Here is a 22550-nt window from a genome sequence, read left to right on the forward strand (position 1 = left end):
GCTTAACACTTTTGAGTGTAATACTTTGTGCGGCCTCCGGAGGCATAGCCTATACACCCAATTGTCTGGGTCTCCCAATAGAGCGACAAAGAAAGGTACCTCTTTATAAACTCTTTTTTTTGGTCAGAAAGGGGGCACAATACTAACAGGGACCTTTCTAGAATGCAGCCCAGGAGCTGCAGAGGGGGAATCTGTGAGGTTTTAGGGGAAATTTCTGCTGACAGGTTCCCTTTAACCAGTTTATGTAATTTTTTTACATGTGGGGAGGACCTGGCCTTTTTGATGCAGCCATTTTTCACATCGGTGATGCTACATGAATCTGCCATAAAGTTATTATTACAACACTCCTAACAGAATTAGTAAGAAGACAGCATTAAAATGAGAAAAAGAAAGTGGAGATATCTGCAGTTATCAATGAAAAGAAATCTCAATATATATTTTATTAGGAATGAATCATTAGCAAAGTTCACACTTACTCCTCACCCCTACTCGATTGCAGGGTGAGCAGTCATAGTAGTACCCATCTTCACTATACAGTACCCCCATAATACAAGAGGACTGCTGGATACTGCAGCATCGGGATCATCTTCCTCACGTCAGTAGCCCTTTCTTCCACGGAAACGTGCTCTGTTGTCCAGCTATGAGAAACAGATGATCAAAACAGTTGAAGGATCAAACCTGATAAAAGAAAATCTGATAAAGGGTTCAATGCAATTTATTTTAGTGGAGTCGGCAATTAGGAGTCACTCTACTGAGCAAAGGGTCAAGATCTAAACAATCAATGTACTTTATAAAACTCGTCTGGATATGTTCGGAAAAGGATCTGCCATAGCACTAGTAAATAGCAGGAGTCATCACTCCAGTTTAAGCACAACAGAGAATCTTGAAGCTTTAACAGATGCAATCCAGTATACACATTTGTGTATATTTCCTTGAAGAAGGTATTTATAAAACATACTAATAAATCACGACCGAGGACATACCGGTACGTCCCAAATCATGAAGGGGTGATCACCACCGGTTGCTTTAGTGAGCCGGTGGTGATCCCCGCACGTCTGCTGATTTGAAAAGTAGATATGTGTGCCTCACAGGCGTAGGTGGATCCGCGATCCACCCATGGCTGTTAACCCCTTAAATCGCGCTGTCAAAATGTGACAGCGAAACTTAAAGCACCGCAGAGGGGAACATGCCTTTCCTTGCCGCCATTGGAGACTCCGTGACACGATCATGGGGAGCCAATAGTTGTCAAGGTAGCACAAGGTCATTTGATGACTCCTGTCACTCACTATCATGCTGTAGTTCCTGTTACAGCCGATAGAGCAGCAGCTGTAACAAGACTGGAGCATTTCTCCTGATCAGAGCAATCAGACAGCTGATCTTTATAGCCCCCTAGGGGGGGGGGACTAGTAAAATAAAAAAATTGAAAAAAAGTTTTAAAAATTGAAAAAACACCTAAAAGTTCAAATCACCCCTCATTCGCCTCATTAAAAATTAAAGGCTTAAAAAAAAAATATACACACATTTGGTATCACTGCGTTCACAAACGCCCGCTCTATAAAAATATAAAATCAATGAATCTAATCGGCAAATGGCGTAGCGGCAAAACAAATCCAAACGCCAAAACTACATTTTTTGGTCGTCGCAAATTTTGCACAAAATGCAACAACAGGTGATCAAAACGCAGCATCTGTGCAAAATTGGTACCATTAGAAACACCAGCCCGAGGCGCAAAAAAATAAGCAGTCACTGAGCCCCATATCCTGAAAAATGAGAACACTACGGGTTTCGGAAAATGGCACAAAACGTTCACCACTTTTTTTGGACAAACTTATAATTTTTTTTTAACCCCTTAGACAAAAGTAAACCTATACATGTTTGGTATCTATGAACTTGTACCGACCTCAGGCATCATACCCACACATCAGTTTTACCATATAGTGAACACTGAATAAAATATCCCAAAAAACAATCATGTAATCACACTTTTTTTTGCAATTTTTCCGCACTTGGAATTTTTTTGATGTTTTCCAGTACACTATGTGGTAAAAACTTATGGTTTCATTTAAAAGTACAACGTACAACTCATCCCTCAAAAAAACAAGCCCTCATATGGCAAGATTGAAACAAAAAAAGTTACAGCTCTCGGAAGGAAGCAAAAAAACAAGCAAGATTGACGGAAAAAAAAAAAAAAAAAAAAGAGCAGAAAAACGGAAATGTGCCCGGTCATGAAGGGGTTAAAGTAAACGGTAAGTCAAGATAAGCAAATCTCAAATATGGAGACAAAAAGTGAAAAGCAGTAAAATAGACACAAAGAATCATCCTAAACAAATAAGAATGAACGTCCTACATCTAGAAGGCACTTACTATTGATCTTTTACATTCAAAGAAGGTGACCTGCAGAGCCTTGCAGTGGCCTTCTCTCAGACACTCCTTGGGGGTCTTTCCTTCCTGTACAAAAAGACAACATTTATAAAAGATAAGAAAAGCTCCATAAGAAGAGCTCAATGGGTATTATACAACGTAGGTCCAATTCACACAGATGTATTGAACACCCCACAATTTAATGTTATTCTTCAGAGGCTGTCATCACTTCATATTCTGCTGAAGTGACTCGGCAGGTCAAATAAAGTATATACATATATTAATCACAACCCTGTTATATAAATGCCTATGCCAAGTAACACTTCTATCATGTCCATATGCTTTAGAGGCTCATTGCCATTTTCTCCTTTTAAGGCCAAGACAGGAATAACTGCTTCTGGATCTTCGCCATCAGAAATGGGCTTTAGGAAAACAGCCAAGTGCATGGCACGGTCAGCTATACAATTCTCACAAATTGGAAGCCAAACCAACGCAGCTCACTTAGCTACGCTGTATCAGAAAGCAAACACTGCCCCCCCTTCTCTCCCCTCCCGTAGTCCCTTTTCAGCTATGAAAAGTAAAGATGGGAATAACCCTTCAAAAGAGTATATGGACTACAGCAGTCTAGGGCTAAAGCCTTTAAAATGAAAAAGAAACTTCCTCAAAAGAGTCATTCATAAAGAGGTATTCTCAAGGGGTCTCTTGAGCAGCTCACAACTCTGCAGTCTCCTTTCTTCCCGGTTTCTGGGAGGCAGCAACACCTGAGAGCTGTAGCCATTAGGCCTAAGCCACACGACATGAAAATCAGTGCGAGTGGAGAGCGATAAAATTTAGAAAGAAAAAAAAAAAAAGAAACATCGCATTCCACTTGGACCAATTCTAGCCTGTGTGTCAGCGCACATGAGCGATTATTTTCTCAGCCCTAATCGGACCGATAAAACAATCGCAGCATGCTGCGGCTGTAATGCGAGACTCTCTTTTTTCGCACCCATTCAAGTCTATGGGGCGAGAGAAAAATAGCACTGCACTCACGGTACACTGGTGTACTGCCAGTGCAGTGCGAGAATGGCAATAGCCGGCTATGCAGGAGAGAGGGAGATAAAACCCTACATCCCCTCCTCCGTGCCGGCTCGCCCCTCCTCAGTGCCGGCCCGCCCCCCGCAGCTGAGGTCGGCTCGCATGATCGGACCTCAGTTGCAGGGAAACTCGCATGACACTCTGCTCTGCTATACTGCCAGCGTGAGCAGAGTCTCATGCGAGTGGATCGCAGTAATCCCCGTGTGGCCCCAGCCTTAGCAGAACTTGTGTTGAGCTTTGTAGTATTACTGTAAAGCTGGTGTCACACATAACGACAACGACGTCGCTGCTACGTCAACATATTCTGTGACGTAGCAGCGACCTCAACAGCGACGTCGCTGTGTGTGACACATAACAACGATCAGACCCCTGCTGCGAAATCGTTGCTCGCTCCTGAATGTTCCAGGTCATTTTTTGATCGCTGCTAACCTGCTGCGCCATGCTGATAAGCTGATAATCCTTGTGTTTGACACCGCAGCAGCGACGATCGCTACGCTACGTCTGAAACCACACAACGACCGTCGACGTTGCTATGATCGGTGCTCTGTCGCTGCTTTATATAACATGTTTGACAAATTACTAACGATCATCTATGGTCGCTGCTACGTCACAGAATATGGTGACGTAGCAGCGACGTCGTTGTCGTTATGTGTGACACCAGCTTAACACATTCCGCTATCACTAATCATTATAATGAAGTTATCTGGTCTACAATGATAAGTCTGCAGTCAGTCTAGTAGGAGCCCATTCCATACACTTGTATTGAGCCACGCCCACTAGTCAGGTTTTGGCTGAGAATATGCATATCGCACAATTGTGGTCATGTGATCGCTGTTCCCTGCTCAGAAATCAGCAAATCCTTGCAGTGCACAGTACAGTACGTGCCCTGAGATGATTCATAAGTCTGCAGTCACAGAGCGGTATACAGAGTGACTGCGGACTTAAAGGGAATCTGTCACCAGGTTTTTGCCACCTAGTCTGAGAGCAGCATAATGTAGAGACAGAGACCCTGATACCATAGACGTGTCACTAAGCGGTCGCTCACATCAGCGGTATTTTGCCGCAAAGTCGGATCTGTTACAAATGCATTTCAGTTCCTTTCATTTCCAACGGAATCCATATTGCCATGATTCCATTGGAAATGAATGGAACTGAAATGCATTTGTAACGGATCCGGCTTTGCGGCAAAATACCGCTGATGTGAGCGACCGCTAACTGGGCTGCTTAGGCTACATGCGCACGCTGCATCTTTTTGTGTTCACAAACTGCAGCCAAAACTGCACCTTGTCAGAGAGGGCCTGGAAATGTCACAAAAAATGCTTGTAATTTTAGGTGCGTTTTTGGTGCGTTTTTCACACCCTGCGTTTTTGTGACAAATGTTGACAAAAACGCAGGAAGAATGAACATGCTGCATTTTTTTTGTCACAAACTTTTGACAAATAAAACGCTGACAAATAAACTGCAACGTGCGCATGGCAAATCTGACTTCTCATAGACTTTGCTGGGAAGTCAAATGTCAGAAAGTTCTGACAAATAAACTGCAGCCAAAAACGCACCAAAAACGCAGCAAAAAAAGCAGCGTGCGCATGTAGCCTTAGTGTAGTTTTGGTAAAAATCAGAGTTTAACCAGCAGGAGATTATCATAAGAGTAGTAGTTAAGCATATTCATGAGCTCTGTATAACCCCGCCTCCACCACTGCTTGAAAGCTTTCTGTGCATACTGTATATGGGCAGAAAGATGATAGAGGTGTGGGCGGGGTTATAGAGATGCACATTCATATAACTGCTAGATCTGCAGCAAAGAAAACAGTGATTTTAACAAAATGACAGCAAACAGCTCAGTGAGTGACACATTACTGGAATCAGGGTCTCTGTCTGTACGTTATGCTGCTCTCACATGGAGGAGCAAAAACCTGGTGACAGATACCCTTTAACACTTTAGACCGGACAACCCCTTTAATGTGTATGAAACTGACAAAATCAGTGCTGTGGCCCTCTTCTTAATCAGGATTAGTTGGGGTTATATAGGTCGGGCCCCACCAATTATAAAATCATGTATATTTATCCTTTTGATGGCTGAAAATTAACTCAATAGAGGTGTATAAAATCACTTTAATTTTAATGTCTTCTATACATGGGTTCATAAAAATAATGCACGTTTTAATGGATCAGTAGGTTTTTAGGAGTAACACAAGCAAACTATCCAGCTACCACACATAGCGAAACAGCAGCACACAGGTAATGAAAGCTGCCAAAAGCAGAAGCTGGAAGTGCTTGACAACCTGCACTAAGGAGGTATTTACCAGTTCTGGCCACATGAATGTAGAAGTAGATGTAGCTGATCCTAAGGCTATGTGCCCACGGGAGATTAAACCTGCGGGTTTATCTGCGGAAAATCCGCGGATTTTCTGGATTTTCCAGATAAATCCGCAGGTTTCAGCATGTACAGACACTCCCCATGTTATCCTATGGGACATGGGGAGTGCTGTGTCCATGCTGCAGATACGTGCGGTAGCGGAACATGCTGCGGATGTCCTGCAGCCGCACATAATTGCATGTCAAATATTTCTGCAGAATTACCTGCGGAAATCCCAGCCCTCCATTACAGAGATAGAGGCCGGGACTTCCGCAGGTAATCCGCGGTAATGTCCGCAGGTTTACCGCAGATATTTCGCTGTACTACCGCAGCTAAAAACAGCTGCGGATTCCAGCGAACAGCTGCGAGAAACATGCGGATGTACCTGCAGATATATCTGCAGGAACAAACTCCCGTGGGCACATAGCCTTATAGTTTCCTAGGGGTACTAGTATAAAAATAAAAAAAAAATGAAAACAAAAAACCTAAAAGTTTAAGATCATTCCTCATTCGCCCCAATGAAAATTAAAGGGTTAAAAAATAAAAAATATACACACATTTGATATCGCAGAATTCAAAAACACCTAATCTATCAAAATATAAAATCAATTAATCTGATTGGCAAACGGTGTAGCGGGAAAAAAATTCCAAATGAAAAAAAATTTCATTTTTGTGTCGCAGCAAAATTTTGCGCAAGATGCGATAACAGGCGATCAAAAAGTAGCATATGTATAAAATTGACACCATTCAAAACATCAGCTCAAGACGCAAAAAATAAGCCATCATTGAGCCGTAGATCCCAAAAAATGAAACCGCTACAGGTCACGGAAAATGGCGCAAAAAGTGCGCCTTTTTTTTAACAAACTTGTGAATTTTTTTTAACCCCTTAGATAAATGTAATCATATACATGTTTGGTGTCTACGAACTCGTACCGACCGGAGGCATCACAACAACACATCAGTTTTACCATATAGTGAACACGGTGAATAACATATCCCAAAAACAAACAATCAGGCAGTCACACTTTTTTTTTTTTTTTGCAATTTTTTCACACTTGGAATTTTGTTGCCGCTTTTCAGTACACTATATGGTAAAACTCATGGTTTCATTCAAAAGTACAACTTGTCCCGCAAAAAAGCAGCCTTTATCTGGCAAGATTGCTGGAGAAATAAAAAAAGTTAAGGCTTTCAGAAGAAGGGGGGGGGGAGGAGACGGAAAATCACCCAGGGGTGAAGGGGTTAAGCACATTTTTTCTATTTGTTGTAAAGTCGCGGATATACCCTTTAATAATGAACTGTGGAGCGGTTAAGAATGGATTGTTTAGTAGTGAATGACCCAGTTAACAGCAAAGAAACATGAAAACTGTGAAAAGATGTGGCGCCATTTCTGGCAGAAATAAAAACACAACAACAAATTGTAGATCCGGTTACCCCCTTTAAGTTTTATGACCAAACTAATGTGGCCATATGCATAAGATCGACATCTTCCTGACCTCACAATACACATATGTGCTGCACATGTATAGGCAGAGGGAGACACGTTGCTGCTGGACACTAGACAGCTGCTTATCACCTAACAGAACTGAAGGTTAGAAGTGTGGATATTCTCATAGGCCCACATAAACACAAGATTGTTCAGAGCCACATTTCTACATGGTGTACAGGGAGCGAGACTGACTGGTATAGGGACATCATTACGTCAGAATCGAAACATCAGAGCACTATTCCAGCTGTCAATTAACAGCCAATATGGAGTAATAGCACATTTTACCCTTGGGCAGGCATACCAAACATCTCCAAGTTCCTAAAAAAGAAGAACCGTCCCACAGGCAGGTAAGACTATTGCGAGCCGGGAGTCAGCTCGGCTGGAGCCGCCGTCACCGCCTGCTCAACTAAGGCTAGTTTCACACTTGCGTTGGACGGCTTCCGTAGCATTGCGTTGTGTGACGGATGCAACGGATGCGCTGCATATAGTGGCACAACAGATTCTACGGATCGTACAAAAGAACGAAAAGCGTTATTTATTTATTTTCTTCTTTACAGTACCGGCAGCCGACTATTGTGAACGATCAGCTGATCGCTCTTAATAGCCGGCAGCCGAGCGCTCTCACATGCCGGCGGCCGAGCGCTCAGCTGAGTGCCCTGACATGCCGGCGGCCGAGCGCTCAGCTGAGTGCCCTGACATGCCGGCGGCCGAGCGCTCAGCTGAGTGCCCTGACATGGCGGCGGCCGAGCGCTCAGCTGAGTGCCCTGACATGGCGGCGGCCGAGCGCTCAGCTGAGTGCCCTGACATGGCGGCGGCCGAGCGCTCAGCTGAGTGCCCTGACATGGCGGCAGCCGAGCGCTCAGCTGAGTGCCCTGACATGGCGGCGGCCGAGCGCTCAGCTGAGTGCCCTGACATGGTGGCGGCCGAGCGCTCAGCTGAGTGCCCTGACATGCCGGCGGCCGAGGGCTCAGCTGAACGTTCGGCCACCGAGAAATAAAATAAAGTTTGATTTAAAAAAAAAAAAAAAAAAAAAAAGAAGAGCATGCGCAGTGAAAAATAAAAGGTTTCCTCTGCTCAAAAAACGTTACATGCAGCGTTCCATCCGCCCGGCGCAGCGTCAAAATAACGACGCTGCGTCGTCCAGTGGATGCAACACTGACACTTGCGTTACAGTGCGTCGTCCATACAAGTCTATGAAGACTAGCGCAGTGCGTTAACGGACTGCGCTATTCTCCATAGTGACGGACTGCGCTGAACGCAAGTGTGAAAGTAGCCTAACCTGCACATGTACCCTAGACGGGACTGTCTAAGGCTATGTGCCCACGTTGCGTTTTTACCTGCGTTTCCGCAGCGTTTTCAACTGCAGCGTTTTAATGCCAAAATGCATACGTTTTGATTTCCAAGCAAAGTCTATGGGAAATGGGGATTTCTTGTCCGCACTTTGCTGTTCAAAACGCTGCTTTTAATTTGCATATTTTTGGGCAAAACTCAGCATTTAAAGAAGCAACATTGTTTTTGCCCTTTGAGCTGCGTTTTAATAACATTAGAGTCAATGAGAAGATGCCAAACGCAACCAACATCAAAATCCTAGCATTTTACATGCTTTTTGGATGCAGAAAAGAAGCGTTTTTGACAATTTAATTGCCTGTGTTTTTGACATTATATTAAAAGCATATGTCCCTTTAAACACACACATAGTCCGACAATTAAAATTAAGAAAAATATTAATTTAACGTTATTTTATACATAAATATTAACAAACATTTATCATTTTAATAAAATCAGCTATTCTGTTTGATTATAATCTTGATATTTGTTATCTTTTTTTTTCCATTTTTTTCAAAACGCATCTCACTTTAAGCAATGAAACAACATGTAAAACGCGGTAAAAACGCTGCCAAAATGCGGTAAATACGCAAGCGTATTTATAGCGTTTTTGTGGTCAAAAGCAACTTTAGCAACTACCATTTCTGCCAAAGGGTGCGTTTAGAACTGCAACTACCTCGACGCAACGTGGGCAGATAGCCTAAGTTTGTATACAACTGGGCCATAAACAGGTCATTCTCTTAACCCCATGGAGATGCATTTTTATCTTTCATTTTTTTCTCTTCACTTTTCAAAATACATATTTTTTTTATTTTTCCATCAACATAGCCATAGGAGAACTTATATTTTGAGAGACAAATTTTAGTTTTGAGTGATTTTCATTTTACAATATATTGAGCAATGGGAACAAAAAATAACTGGAGTGGAGGTCAAAATAAAGGCAGTAGCCCCTCACATCACAGTGGGCTTTCTAGGCCACACATGCTTAGGACTTAATTGCCTAAGGGCCATTTCATACATCAGGCACAGTCCAGTACAGTGTAATACAGTACAATGGTATCGCGACAAGCTCCAATCACATGCTGTCATGTGACCAAAGCTTGCCGCAATGCCATTGTACTGTATTACAATGTAGTGGAGTGTGCCGGATCCGGCGAAATGCCGTATGTGTGAAACGGCCCTTAAGGCTGCTTTACATCAGACAATCTATCGTGCGATAGATCGTCGGGGTCACGGTTTTTGTGACTCACATCCGGCATCGCTGGCGATGCCGGCCTGTGTGACACCTCCTAGCGACGCAGTATCGCTCACAAATCGTGAGTCGTGTACTGCTAGCTAGGTTCCATAATATCGTTTAATTTAGTTGTTCATCGTTTCTGTGGTAGCACACGTCGCTCCGTGTGACACCCCGGGAACGATGAACAGCAGCTCACCTGCGTCACGCGGCCGCCGGCTATGTGACGGAAGGAGGTGGGCGGGATGTTTACGTCCCGCTCGTCTCCGCCCCTCCGCTTCCATTGGTCGGCGGCCGTCTGACGTCGCTGTGAAGCCGAACGTCCCTCCCACTCCAGGAAGTGGAGGTCGCACGAGAGGTAAGTACGTGTGACGGGGGTTACAGACTTTGTGCGCCACGGGCAGCGATTTGCCCGTGACGCACAAACGACGGGGGCGGGTACGATCGATTGTGAAATTGCACAATCGGTTGTACCGTGTAAAGCCCCCTTTAGTGTCTGGGGGCCTCCAATGGTCATAAAAAGTGTGACATAGCAGCAATGTTCTGGAGAGCTACACATCACACATGGAAAGTCCTACACCCTCACATTTACTTTCTGCTTAAATTCAACCAAATTGCAGCAAGGTTGATTAGACGGCGCTTCACAGTACAGATAGACAATGACCCAAAACAGACTGTGAAAGCAAAGACTGGGAATATTCTGCAATGGCCGAGTCAATAACCAGATCACAACCCCATCGAGCATGAATTTTACAGGCTTAAGACAAAATGTAAGGTAGAAAGAGCCACAATCAAGCAACAACTGAAGTCAGCTGCAGTAAAGGCCTGGTAAGCATCACAAAGGATGAAACCCATGGCTTCCACACTTCAGTCATTGCAGGCAATGGGTTCTCTACAAAGTATTAAAAATGAACATTTTATTTATGGTAAATTTGTCAGATTACTTTTGAGACCCTGAAATGAGGAGGCTTTGTAGAAAAATGGTTGTAATTTCTAAAAGTCAGGATAGTCTCTTTAACCCCTGTAATTGAACCTGAAAGTCTGAACTTCAATTGCATCTCAGTTTTTGCATTTTAAATAACAAATATTGGCCTGCAGAGCTGATATATATATATATATATATATATATATATATATTATATATATCACACACACACACACCTCTATCTATCTCTAGCTCATTATAAGCTTATTGCCATATTCGTACTGTCTTGCAGGATATTACCAGGTCATTTTTACAGCACACTTAACAAGATTAAATAAAAAGAAAGAAAAAAAGAAAGCTATGACACTTGTAAAAAAAAACAACAGAAAAAAAAAACCATGAGACTAAAAAACTAAAAAAACGAAGAATTTGTTCAGTCCCTCAGTAGTGTGGCTCTGCTGACAGCCCCCGGAGCAGGTAATACTGTGGGGCACCTGTAGCTGGCAGGTCACCTCACTGCTTATGGCGGCCCCAGCTATGGCACAGATCAGGCCAGTGCAGCGTCTCCTGATGCCAGGGTCTGACCGGTACAGCTGATCACAGGCTGGCACTAGGAGGACATACCAATACACAGGCAGTGTCCAGCAGGCAGCTCTTCAGATCCTCCTTCACCCCAGCACAAGGATGCGAGTCCCCCTCCTTCTCCTCATAGAACTTAGGCATTGCTCCTGTCCTGCTCTCTTGCTACATTTGACACTGTTACATGGGCAGCGCCATGTTTTTCCCAGAATGCAAAGCGAGTACTTCTGTCGTAAAATAAACCCAAATCCTTCCCGGTGTAGCAAGTCTACACGTCATCACCGTGCGCGCCCACATAGGAACGCTCCACTTCCGCGTACAGAGGACTACATTTCCCATGAGCCCTCCCGGCTGTCAGTACACTTCCGGCTGTTCTGACGTCACGGGGCTCTACGTGGTCTGGGCTGTGTTGCAGGAAGCAGTCAGTGTGCGGGGCTTACCAGGTGAGCTGCGGGACGTGTGGCCCACCAGGACACATGTCCCTTAGGATTATTGGGGGCCCAGTCACATGACACAGGCAGCTCTGCCCTACAGGGGTCTGCAGCATTTCTTTAATAGAAAGCCCACTATGATATGAGGGGCTGGTGACTTCAGAGCTGCATTTCTATTGGTGGTCTCCTGGATTCATCACAAGCCTGGCCTGTATCAGAATGGAGCTGAATGGGCTAACAGTGGCATGTCATGTAATATTGTGCTTGCTCTGGGGTCACCATGGTAGCGTCAGCTAACATTGTGTGGCCTTCCTGGTCTGTGACCTGCACACTTCTTATGGATGAAATATTGTTCAAGTCCTAAGCAGTATTCCTGCCAAATACATGTATGACAGTGCAGAACTCTCAAGGGGGTCGTGCCCGGTGTGATTTCAGTGGTCGGACCCCGATCATCCTACGTCTATCTTCTGTCCTGTGAATAGTTAAGTGTATAGTGATTTAGGAAAATCCCTTTAAGGCTATGTCCGCACTAGAAAGTGACTTTTTCTTAAGGAAAATCCGGTCCCTCTGAAAGAATCCCGCACCTGCAGTAAAAAAAAAACGCACCAAAACCACAACGAAATCCGCATGCAGTTTTGTCGCAGGTTTGCCGCATCTTGGTGCAGTTTTGTCGCAGGTTGGTCACTGCGGATTTTTACCATTATCTGTGGCAAAAACCGCAGGTACCTACAGAAAAGAAGTGACATGCTCATTAATTCCACAGCGGAAAATCCGCGGATAAATCCGCAGGTATAATAAAACTCAGTGTGCGCACAGCATTTTTTGTATACCCATAGGTTTTGCTGGGGAATGACTGCAGAAATGTTAGACACATTTTCTGCAGCAAATCCGCGGTAAATTCACAGCGTGCGCACAGCATAAGAAGGCAGTAAAATCTCTCTTATTAGCAACTAAACTTATAGGTATCCTAGATCGCTAACATGAACTCCCAAAGTCTGCTGCATTAGCTGATTGGCACATAGCACTATCTGTGCGCTGGAGCTACAGTAAAGAGCAGCATTCCAATAGGAGAAACATGAAAAGTGACAGTAGGTGACATTGTAAGGCTATGTGCCCACGCTACAGGATTTACCGCGGATTTTGCCGCGGATTTACCGCGGATTTGCCGAAAATCTGCAGCAGCAGCACTTCCAAGCCATTTCAATGGCATTTTGGAAATGCTGTGCCCATGCTGCGGATTTTTCCGCCGCGGATTTTGATCCGGAAAAATCTGCAGCATGTCAATTGTTTGGTGCAGATTTGGTGCGGATTTTTGGCTTTGAATGGGAAAAAAAAAAAAAAAATCCGCATCAAAATCCGGGGCAAATCCGCGGCAAATCCGCGGGTGCGGATTTGCCGCGAAAGTCGCGGATTTTCAGGCAAAAAAATCCGCAGGGACATTCTAGCGTGGGCACATAGCCTAAGAGTTCTCTAAGGGTATGTGCGCACGTTGCTTTTTACCTGCTTTTTACCCGCTTTTTTGCTGCTTTTTCTTCTGCGCTGTTTAATGCCAAAATGGATGTGTTCTTCTATTCAAGCAAAGTTTATGGGAATTTGGGTTTCTTGTTCACACTATGTTGTTCAAAATGCTGCCTTTTTGTGGCAGAACTTTGGTCAAAAACTCAGCTTTTCAAAGAAGCAACATGTCAATTGTTTTTGCCATTTGGGTTTTGCACTGCAAAGCTGAGTTTTTGACCAAAGTTCTGCCACAAAAAGGCAGCATTTTGAACAACATAGTGTGAACAAGAAACCCAAATTCCCATAGACTTTGCTTGAATAGAAGAACACATCCATTTTGGCATTAAACAGCGCAGAAGAAAAAGCAGCAAAAAAGCAGGTAAAAAGCAACGTGCGCACATACCCTAAGGCAGTGATGGCGAACCTGTGGCACTCCAGCTGTTGCAAAACTACAATTCCCATCATGCCTGGCCATTCAAAGCAAAAGCTTTGGCTGTGAAGACATGATGGGAATTGTAGTTTTGCAACAGCTGGAGTGCCACAGGTTCGCCATCAATGCCCTAAGGCTACTTTCACACATCCGGTTTTTGCTCTGCGGCACTCTGCAGAAAAACCGCAACCGTTTTTTTTGACGCCGGTTGCGTTTTTTTTTTTGCATAGACTTACATTAGTGCCGTATTGTGCCGCATGGGCTTGCGTTCGGTCCGTTTTTTGCCGCATGCGGCAGATTTAGCCGATGCCGCGGCCGGATGGAACGTTGCCTGCAACGTTTTTTGCTCCGGCACAAAAAAACCCGCATCGCGCCGCATCCGGCCGCTGCGGCGCATTTTTCAATGCACGCCTATGGACGCCGGATGCGGCGCGATGCGGAAAAAACCCCGCATCCGGCCGCCACATGCGGTTTTTTCCACTGCGCATGCTCAGTAGCATGCCGCAACCGGAAAAAAACGGACGGGCCGCATGTAAAAACTTATGCAAAGGATGCGGTATTTTCGCCACATCCGTTGCATAGGTTTCACAGCCGGATTGAGCCACAGTGCTCAAACCGGATGTGTGAAAGTAGCCTTATGCAGATCTTTAGGAAATCGGATATCTTCCCTTAGTATTAGGGCTTATTCAGAAGTGTGTGTTTGCCATACACAGAGCCATATCTTGTGGATTTCTAAAGGGAATCTGTCAGTAGGATCAGCTCTCCTAAGTCGTCTATATGGGCATGAAGGTGATAGAAAGCTGAATAAAATGATACATTGATAGCTACAACCCCATGGTTTATTCCAGGGGAATCTACATTTGCCTTTTGTAAATGAGCTGATAAGATCTATGGACCGGACACAGATCCTCCTGAGAATCTGCTGCCAGGGCTTATTTATATATGAAAGAAGGAGCTACCAGTGTGAGACATGTAATGACTGTCAGTCTGCTTTCTTGCTTTACATGTCTCACACTGGTAACCCCCTTTCATATAAAATAATCCCTGGAGGCAGATTCTCAGGGAGATCAGTGTCCGGATCTTAACAGCTCATTTACGTATAAGACAATTGTGGATATCTTTAAATAAAACATTGAATCGCAGACATCATGGTATTGTTTATTCAACTTTCTAGTTGTGAAGCTGAATAGCACAGCTCCATCAACTGTGTAGTGACCACTGCCAGGTACTGCATATCCTCAATACAGTCAGTTCTGCAGTACTCGGCCACAGCCACTGCACGGTTCATGCCACTCCTAACATCCAGCTGCCACTGGCCCTGAGAATAGCTGACCAGTTGGAGTGATGGGAGACAGCCCACCCTACCAATCTGATTTGAATGACCAAGCCCTTAAGATCGGTCATCAATATAACAATAATGAGTCAACTCTGTTAAGCAAATTTATCCCCAGGTTTTTTTGCTAGTACAATGTAGGACCAGAGCCCCAAATCCAGCAATGTGTCACTGCCTGGGCTTCCTTTTGTATTTTTCACTAATTGTGAGATTCATCTCCTGCAGCTCTGCTTGTCCTCTCAGTGATGAGCGCTGTATAACTACGCCTGCACAACTGATCAACAATTTTCTGTGTCCGCTGTGCATAGACAGAAAGCTGCCAGTTGGTGGGGGTGGTGTTACATAGTGCTCATTACTCTAGAGGACTACATAGCAGCAGGTTTACTAGTCCTCTAGTGATAATCTCCTGCTGCTAAAACACTGTTTTATCTAAACTACAGCAAGTAACCTTTTAAAGCGGGCTTTACATGCTACAATATATCTTACGATGTGTCGGCGGGGTCACTTCGTAAGTGACGCACATCCGGCATCGTTAGTGATATTGTAGTGTGTGAAACCTACGTGCGATTGAACGAATAAACGTTGATCGAATACACGTCATTCAATTTCTAAAAATTGAACGTCGGGTTGTTCAATGTTCCTGAGGCAGCACACATCGCAGTGTGTGACACCCCGGGAACGATGAACTGCAGCTTACCTGCGTCCCGCGGCTCCCGCCGGCAATGCGGAAGGAAGGGGGTGGGCGGGATGTTTACGTCCCACTCATGTCCACCCCTCCGATTCTATTGGCCGGCTGCCGTGTGACGTCGCTGTGACACCGAACGTCCCTCCCACTCCAGGAAGTGGACGTTCGCCGCCCACATCGAGGTCGTATGGACGGGTAAGTACGTGTGACGGGATTTAATCGTTTGTGCGACACGGGCAACAAATTGAACGTGCCGCACATACAATGGGGGCGTGTCACATCGCATACGATATCGTATGCTTAATTGTAAGGTGTAAAACAGCCTTAAGCAACACATAGCTGAAATTAGGGGCTTTTTCCCCTACATTCTGCTACCCACAGGTGAAGTACCAAAAACCCTGTGAAAGTCTTTTTAAAGGGGTTTCTCCAGTGATGAGCAAACGCTACTGTGCTCAGTAATGAGCAGTCAGACGTGCGCGACTCGTGTACAAAGTATAATAGAAGTCAAGGGGGAAGATCTTCCGGAAAAATGCTTGAGTGTTTGAGGAGTCAGATGCTTGGCTGACCGACTCCACAGCCCTACTTATAGAAACATCTTACTACATAATGAGTCTGATTCTCCTGTATTAAATAGATTTCAAATGTCTTTGCTTTTATTGTTTAGGATCACACCTCATGACCTTTCACTAAGATCTGCTGGGACTTGTGGTTCACAATACTTGAACAGGTAAGGGTATCATTATTCTGTTCCTTTCAGGGTTTATCTGATGTTAGAGATTTTATTAGTACCTATCGTGAAGGGCATTTAAGGTCCAGTCACACACAATGACTTACCAGCGATTCCGACAACGATTCTACCTGATAGGGATCGCTGGGAGGTCGCTGGTGAGATGTCACACAGTCAGACCTTACCAACGACTTAGTAACGATACAGGTCACAGTAGCAACCTGTATAACGATCTCAGCGGTCATTGGGACCCTGTCACACAGTGTCAAACACAGCGATGCGTCCTGCCCAGCAGGACATCGCCTTTGAAGAACATGGTCCTGACCATTCGTCAACGACTAGAGATCTCACAGTAGGGGCCTGATCGCTGGTAGGTGTCATACATAACGAGATCGCTAACGGGATCGCTACTGCGTCATAGAAACCGTGACTCAGCTGCGATCTCGCTAGCGATCTCGTTGTGTGTGATGGGGCCTTTACACTGCAAGATAATCTTGAACGATTGTAGTTAAAAACATGATTATCTTACCATGTAAACAGGCCGCCAATCACCCATGAATGCACAAAGCACTCGTTCATCGGTGAAATGACCATCAATGCAGCATAAAAGATCATTGCTGTTAGCGGTGCATCGACTGGTGTAAACAGGACCCGTACTGCAGAGGGCAATGGCAGCCTGTGTGCACTGAGCGATATAGTAAAGATCAGTCAGTAGGCATTAATTACTTCTGATCTGCCTGCGTAAACAGGTATCCAGATGACAGCCGGTCGTATTATGCTTTTTACTTTTTTCATCACTATCTTAGTTCATTATTTACAGCCTGTTGTAAATGTCTGAATGTGCACGTCAGCTTTCCTATTCTCTCTGCAGGCTATATGTGAAGCCACATCATTGCCCACAAGATGCTGCCCACCACATTAGTGAATTCTCGGACACAAGGCAACGGCGCACTAAGTTCTCGGGATGCAGCACGACACACAGCCGGAGCCAAGCGCTATAAGTACCTGCGGAGGCTTGTGCACTTCAGACACATGGACTTCGAATTCGCACTCTGGCAGATGCTTTATCTTTTCACTTCTCCGCAGAAAGTATACAGAAACTTCCAATACAGAAAACAGACCAAGGACCAGTGGGCGAGAGATGACCCGGCATTCCTAGTCCTGCTAAGTATTTGGCTATGCGGTATGTTGTATTAGCACATGGGGTTGTCTGTTGCGGGATTTTTCTATAGTTATCTATTAACTATTCCGTTTTAATTTAGGCCAATTTTGTTAAAGTTAATTATTCTGTCAGCAAGTTTTTGTCATGTAATATGAAGAAAACATGACGTAGAGGCTGAGACACAGATTAGTGATGTGTCACTATCTGGACTAGGTGCCCATGTGCCCCTTTGTCTGACAATGCCCCCAGCACTGATTAGCAGTCACTGACAATATACGATGTACATAGAAAGCTGTGGTGCAGGCAGGACAGCTTAGAGCTGTACTGCATCTAAAAACTCTGTGTCATAACTGCGGCACCCAGTCAGCAAAGTGACACATCGCTGGAATGGGGATCTCGTTACCTACATTATGCTGCTCTCAGAAGAGGTAGCAAAAACCTGCTGACCGATTCCCTTAATATGTACTTTTTGTCTTACCCCTTGGGTTCACAGTTTGTTTTTTGTTTTGTTTTTTTTTCTTCTTCGCTGTTTTTACTTGTGGTGAAAAAAGTAATTTGTAAAAGAAAAAAAATGGGTTTTATGTGTCACCATTTTTTTTTGAGACACTTGGCAAATTTTTTTTTTTTTTTTTTTGCAAGGTGAGATTATTTTTTATTTTATTTATTTATTTATTCATTTAGGGGTCTTGTACCCATTTTAGCTATACACTGCAATATTTCAGTATATGAAAAAAATGATGGGCTCTTATGAAATCCAGACACACCAGAGAGCTAAGATTACCGTATTTTTCGCTTTATAAGACGCACTTTTGTTCCCCCAAATTTTGGGGGAAAGTAGGGGGTGCGTCTTATAAACCGAATATACGATTATATACTGCAGGGTCCAGGGGAGGTGGGGGCCGCTTTGGAGCGGTGCTGGGGGGTGCTGGTAGAGGCTTGTGAAGCTGCGGGCGGCAGCGTTTGATCTCCTGCACCCGCTCATATAATATGCACAGCCGCTGTTCATCACCATGGTGCTGAAACTGCACCGCGGCGATGGACTGGGGGAGCTTCGCATATTATCTGCCTGTGCTTACCTTTGATCGCACATGCCCCCTCCCCTTGTGTTAGCTATGGCCCCCATGCTGCTGCCCATATTAAAATAATAAACTCTTTACTTACCCCCTCCAGTGTGTCTCCCCGGTCTCCCTCCTGCCGCTGTGATCAGGCACGCAGAGATGTCACACTGCTGTGCCGATCACATGACCGGGACCGTGAACCAGGAAATGCAGGAGGCCGGAGCTCAACCCCAAGGAGGGAGACACGAGGGAGCACAGTGCTGGAGAAGGTGAGAAAATAGTTTATTTTACTAAAAGCAGCCACAGGGGGCCGCGTGTGCCAGCCACAGGGGGCCGCGTGTGCCAGCCACAGGGGGCCGCGTGTGCCAGCCACAGGGGGCCGCGTGTGCCAGCCACAGGGGGCCGCGTGTGCCAGCCACAGGGGGCTGTACTCAATAAAAGGTGGCCATATCCAGATTAAGGGGGCTAATTTTAAGATGGGGGGCTATGCTATATACTCTATATGATTTGTTAGACAGACACTGGCATTATAAGACGGATCCCATTTATTAAAAAAAATTCTCTATTCCTTCACCAAATTTGGGGATGCGTCTTATAATCCGGTGCGTCTTATAAAGCGAAAAACACAGTATATCCATTATGGCCTTTGGCAACATGATCTCGGTGGGAGACTGGAAATCACATCATTCAGTTGTTACAGTCAGTTATTGACAGTGGCATTTAAATGGTGAAACAGTAGCAATTGCAGATCGCTTCCATGCCTGGCAGATGGCGGCTGTGTAACACTGCTGGAATCTGCTCCTGTGCCTGGTCTACACATAGGCACCCGACACTGGATGTACTATTAATCCTACATTGGGACACCATTAAAGGGGTCTAGCCACTTGAAACATTTCTGGCATGTTAACAGAATATGCCATAAATTCTTCAAAGAGGCACGTCCTAACTCTGATACCTTCATCTTTTTACCACCGATAGCTGATTGGTCTGTCACTCGCTCCATTGCAGTTTATAGGTACTACACAATGAGCCAAGCAAGCAGCATTTGGCCAAATATTCTCTTCCATTCTTGAATTGTGAGATTTTCCTTTATTAGACTTGTATTTGGTAAGGATTGGAATCCTCCCCATACTGTTTGCTTAATATTTACCTTATATATTTCTTCTTCTTTTTGCACAGCGTCCACTTTAATGTTTGGGTTTGTTTTGGAAATGTCTTTTGTGGAAACCTTAAAGCTTCTCCTGTGGATTGTGTTTATTGACTGTGTTGGTGTTGGGCTACTGATCGCCACCCTCATGTGGTAAGTAAATGCCTGGGTACATTGTAGAAGCATATCACACTCCATGTTGGGTTCCAAAGCCATTACATGATATACCACAGTAGTACGTTACATTTGTATTGACATCTATGAATGCAGATAATTCACAAGTTTTCAGACATGTACAGACTGGTTGCATTCGTTTGTCTGGGTTCATATTTGAAGCGAACCTGTCACCAGATTTTTCCCTATTAAACCAAAAATATCCCCTTCTGCAGCTCCTGGGCTGCATTCTATGAAGATGCACCTTGTTGCTGGCCCCCTTTTCAGACCTCCAAAACAACTTTATAAAATATTACCTTTTAGTATGCAAATTAGTTTGGTGGGCCAGATGGGCGGGCTCTATTTCGCCTTCTGTCCCCCGTCCTGCCGCTGTTCGCCATCCCCCAGTCTTGATTCACATGGATGACGACGGCCCCGTCATCCTCCACTCTGATGCCGAAGTCTCGCGCAGGCGCAGTTAGAAGGGGCCACTATCGTGGGTCTGAGTAGAAACTATCCCTCTCACGCGCCAGTGATGTATTTGTGCAGGCTCGAGATTATGGGCGGCGCTGTGCATGACCTCACCATCATCCTAGTACCAGCCCATAATCTCGAGCCTGCGCAAATACGTCACCGGGATGGTTTCTGCTCAGGCTCATGATAGTGGCCTCTGCTAACCGCGCCTGCGCGAGACTTCGGCATCAGCGTGGAGGATGGCGGGGCCATAGTCATCCATGCAAATCATGACTGGGGGACGGCGAACAGCAGCAGGAGGGGGACAGAAGGAGAAATAGAGCCCGACCATCTGGCCAACCAAACTAATTTGCATACGAAAAGATAATATTTTATAAAGTTGTTTTGGAGGTCTGAAAAGGGGGCCAGCAACAAGGTGCACCTTCATAGAATGCAGCCCAGGAGCTGCAGAAGGGGATATTTTTGGTTTAATAGTGAAAAATCTGGTGACTGGTTCCCTTTAACATTTCATTATTATGTTAAAAATAGTTTGGTTTTTTTTCTGCGTTTCTGGCATACTTTAAATCAACACCTGGCTTGTGTTTAGGCTATGTTCACACAGGGCATCTTTTGCTGTGTTTTTGAGGTCACAAAGATGCACCTACATGCATGCATTTTCTTCTCCTTGCAAAGTCTGAGATTTCTATTTTGCTGTCCACACTGGGCATCTTTTTTTTTTGGCTACATCTTGGCTGCGTTTTTGAAGATGCAGCATGTCAATTTTTTGTAGTTTTCCAGCGTTTTTGAGCCCTTCCAGTCAATAGATTTGACTGAAAAAAAAAAAAACGCATTGGGCAAAACACAATAACAATGTGTAAAAAAACGCATTGCGTTTTTGATGCATTTTGCCGCGGTGCGTTTTCAGTTTGGTTATTGTTTTTGTTTTTTTGGGGGGCTGGTGACAAAAAAACCTGCATCTTTGTGGTTAAAAAAAAAAAAAAAATGCCGAACGTGAACATACCCTTATGCCAACAATGATTTCTTCAAAAAATAAAATAGCAATGCCTTAACCTCTTCCCGACTGGCCATGGTGGATAAACTTCATTGCTAGCTGGACTTTGTGTAGCACCAACGTTTCTCTACAGTCAGGTGGGGCCCGCATTCCCCCCCCCCCTCCCCAGAGTCCCCCAGAGTCCCCCTAGCGCAGAGATTCCGGTGCAGAACTCTGGTTCTGACTGGCAACATCATCGGGACTTGATTGAATCAGGTCCTGATGAGGTTAACCCTTTGCTATCTTCCATATGCCGCAATCAATAGCGCTCACAGCATATAGAAGTTTGAGAGGAAGTGAGCTCCTTCTCTCACCCCACCAGCACTCCTGTGACATGATCACGGGGGAGCTGAGGATTGTCCTGGCATCCGGAGGTCAAGTGATGACCGCAAAGCCTGCCATGTACGGTGGCCTGTTAGACCCAGCCAGAAGCAGAGTCTGACAGATATACTTCATTGCTATGCTTGTGCATTACAGTACATTACACCAGGGATCACAAAAAAAATGAAAAAAATAGCAAATGTATTTTTCTTTGTCGCTCCTAATTGGGAGACCCAGACAATTGGGTGTATAGCTACTGCCTCCGGAGGCCACACAAAGCATTACACTTAAAAGTGTAAGGCCCCTCGCCTTCTGCCTATACACCCCCCGTGGGATCACGGGTTCCTCAGTTTTCAAGCTTTGTGCGAAGGAGGCTGACATCCACGCATAGCTCCACTGTTTAGTCAGCAGCAGCTGCTGACTATGTCGGATGGAAGAAAAGAGGGCCCATACTAGGGCCCCCAGCATGCTCCCTTCTCACCCCACTCTTTGTCGGCGGTGTTTGTTAAGGTTGAGGTACCCATTGCGGGTACGGAGGCTGGAGCCCACATGCTGCATCCTTCCCCATCCCCCTTAGGGCTCTGGGTGAAGTGGGATTTTACCGGTCTCCAGGCACTGAGACCGTGCTCCATCCACAGCCCCTGGGATCTGCTGGACATGGAGCTGAGTATCGTCAGGGACATGGCCCTGCTACATTAAGGTACTCTGTGTCCCCGTGCAAATCGCGCACACACACACCAGCATTGCTGGGTGTGTTA

The 22550-nt window shown here is 45.0% G+C and overlaps 2 protein-coding genes across 2 annotated transcripts in view; one reads left to right on the top strand and one right to left on the bottom strand.

Annotated features, from left to right (window-relative positions):
• Positions 1–408: 408 nt before the first annotated feature.
• COA5 (cytochrome c oxidase assembly factor 5) lies at positions 409–11615 on the bottom strand. Its single transcript, XM_075336397.1, has 3 exons — positions 11390–11615; positions 2365–2448; positions 409–638 (listed from the first exon to the last, which is right to left on the bottom strand). Exons 1-3 carry the CDS (start codon positions 11486–11488, stop codon positions 597–599), a joined length of 225 nt encoding a protein of 74 aa, XP_075192512.1. The 5' UTR covers positions 11489–11615; the 3' UTR covers positions 409–596.
• A 74-nt stretch (positions 11616–11689) lies between these two features.
• UNC50 (unc-50 inner nuclear membrane RNA binding protein) overlaps positions 11690–22550 on the top strand; it is a 34215-nt gene continuing 23354 nt past the window's right edge. The window contains exons 1-4 of the mRNA XM_075336396.1: positions 11690–11787; positions 16385–16447; positions 17319–17630; positions 19847–19967. Coding sequence (XP_075192511.1) covers positions 17351–17630; positions 19847–19967 — 401 coding nt within the window. The 5' untranslated portion in view covers positions 11690–11787; positions 16385–16447; positions 17319–17350. The remainder of the gene's footprint in view (positions 11788–16384; positions 16448–17318; positions 17631–19846; positions 19968–22550) is intronic.

Source organism: Anomaloglossus baeobatrachus, chromosome 2 (genome assembly GCF_048569485.1).
Source record: "Anomaloglossus baeobatrachus isolate aAnoBae1 chromosome 2, aAnoBae1.hap1, whole genome shotgun sequence".
NCBI classification, from domain to species: Eukaryota; Metazoa; Chordata; class Amphibia; order Anura; family Aromobatidae; genus Anomaloglossus; species Anomaloglossus baeobatrachus.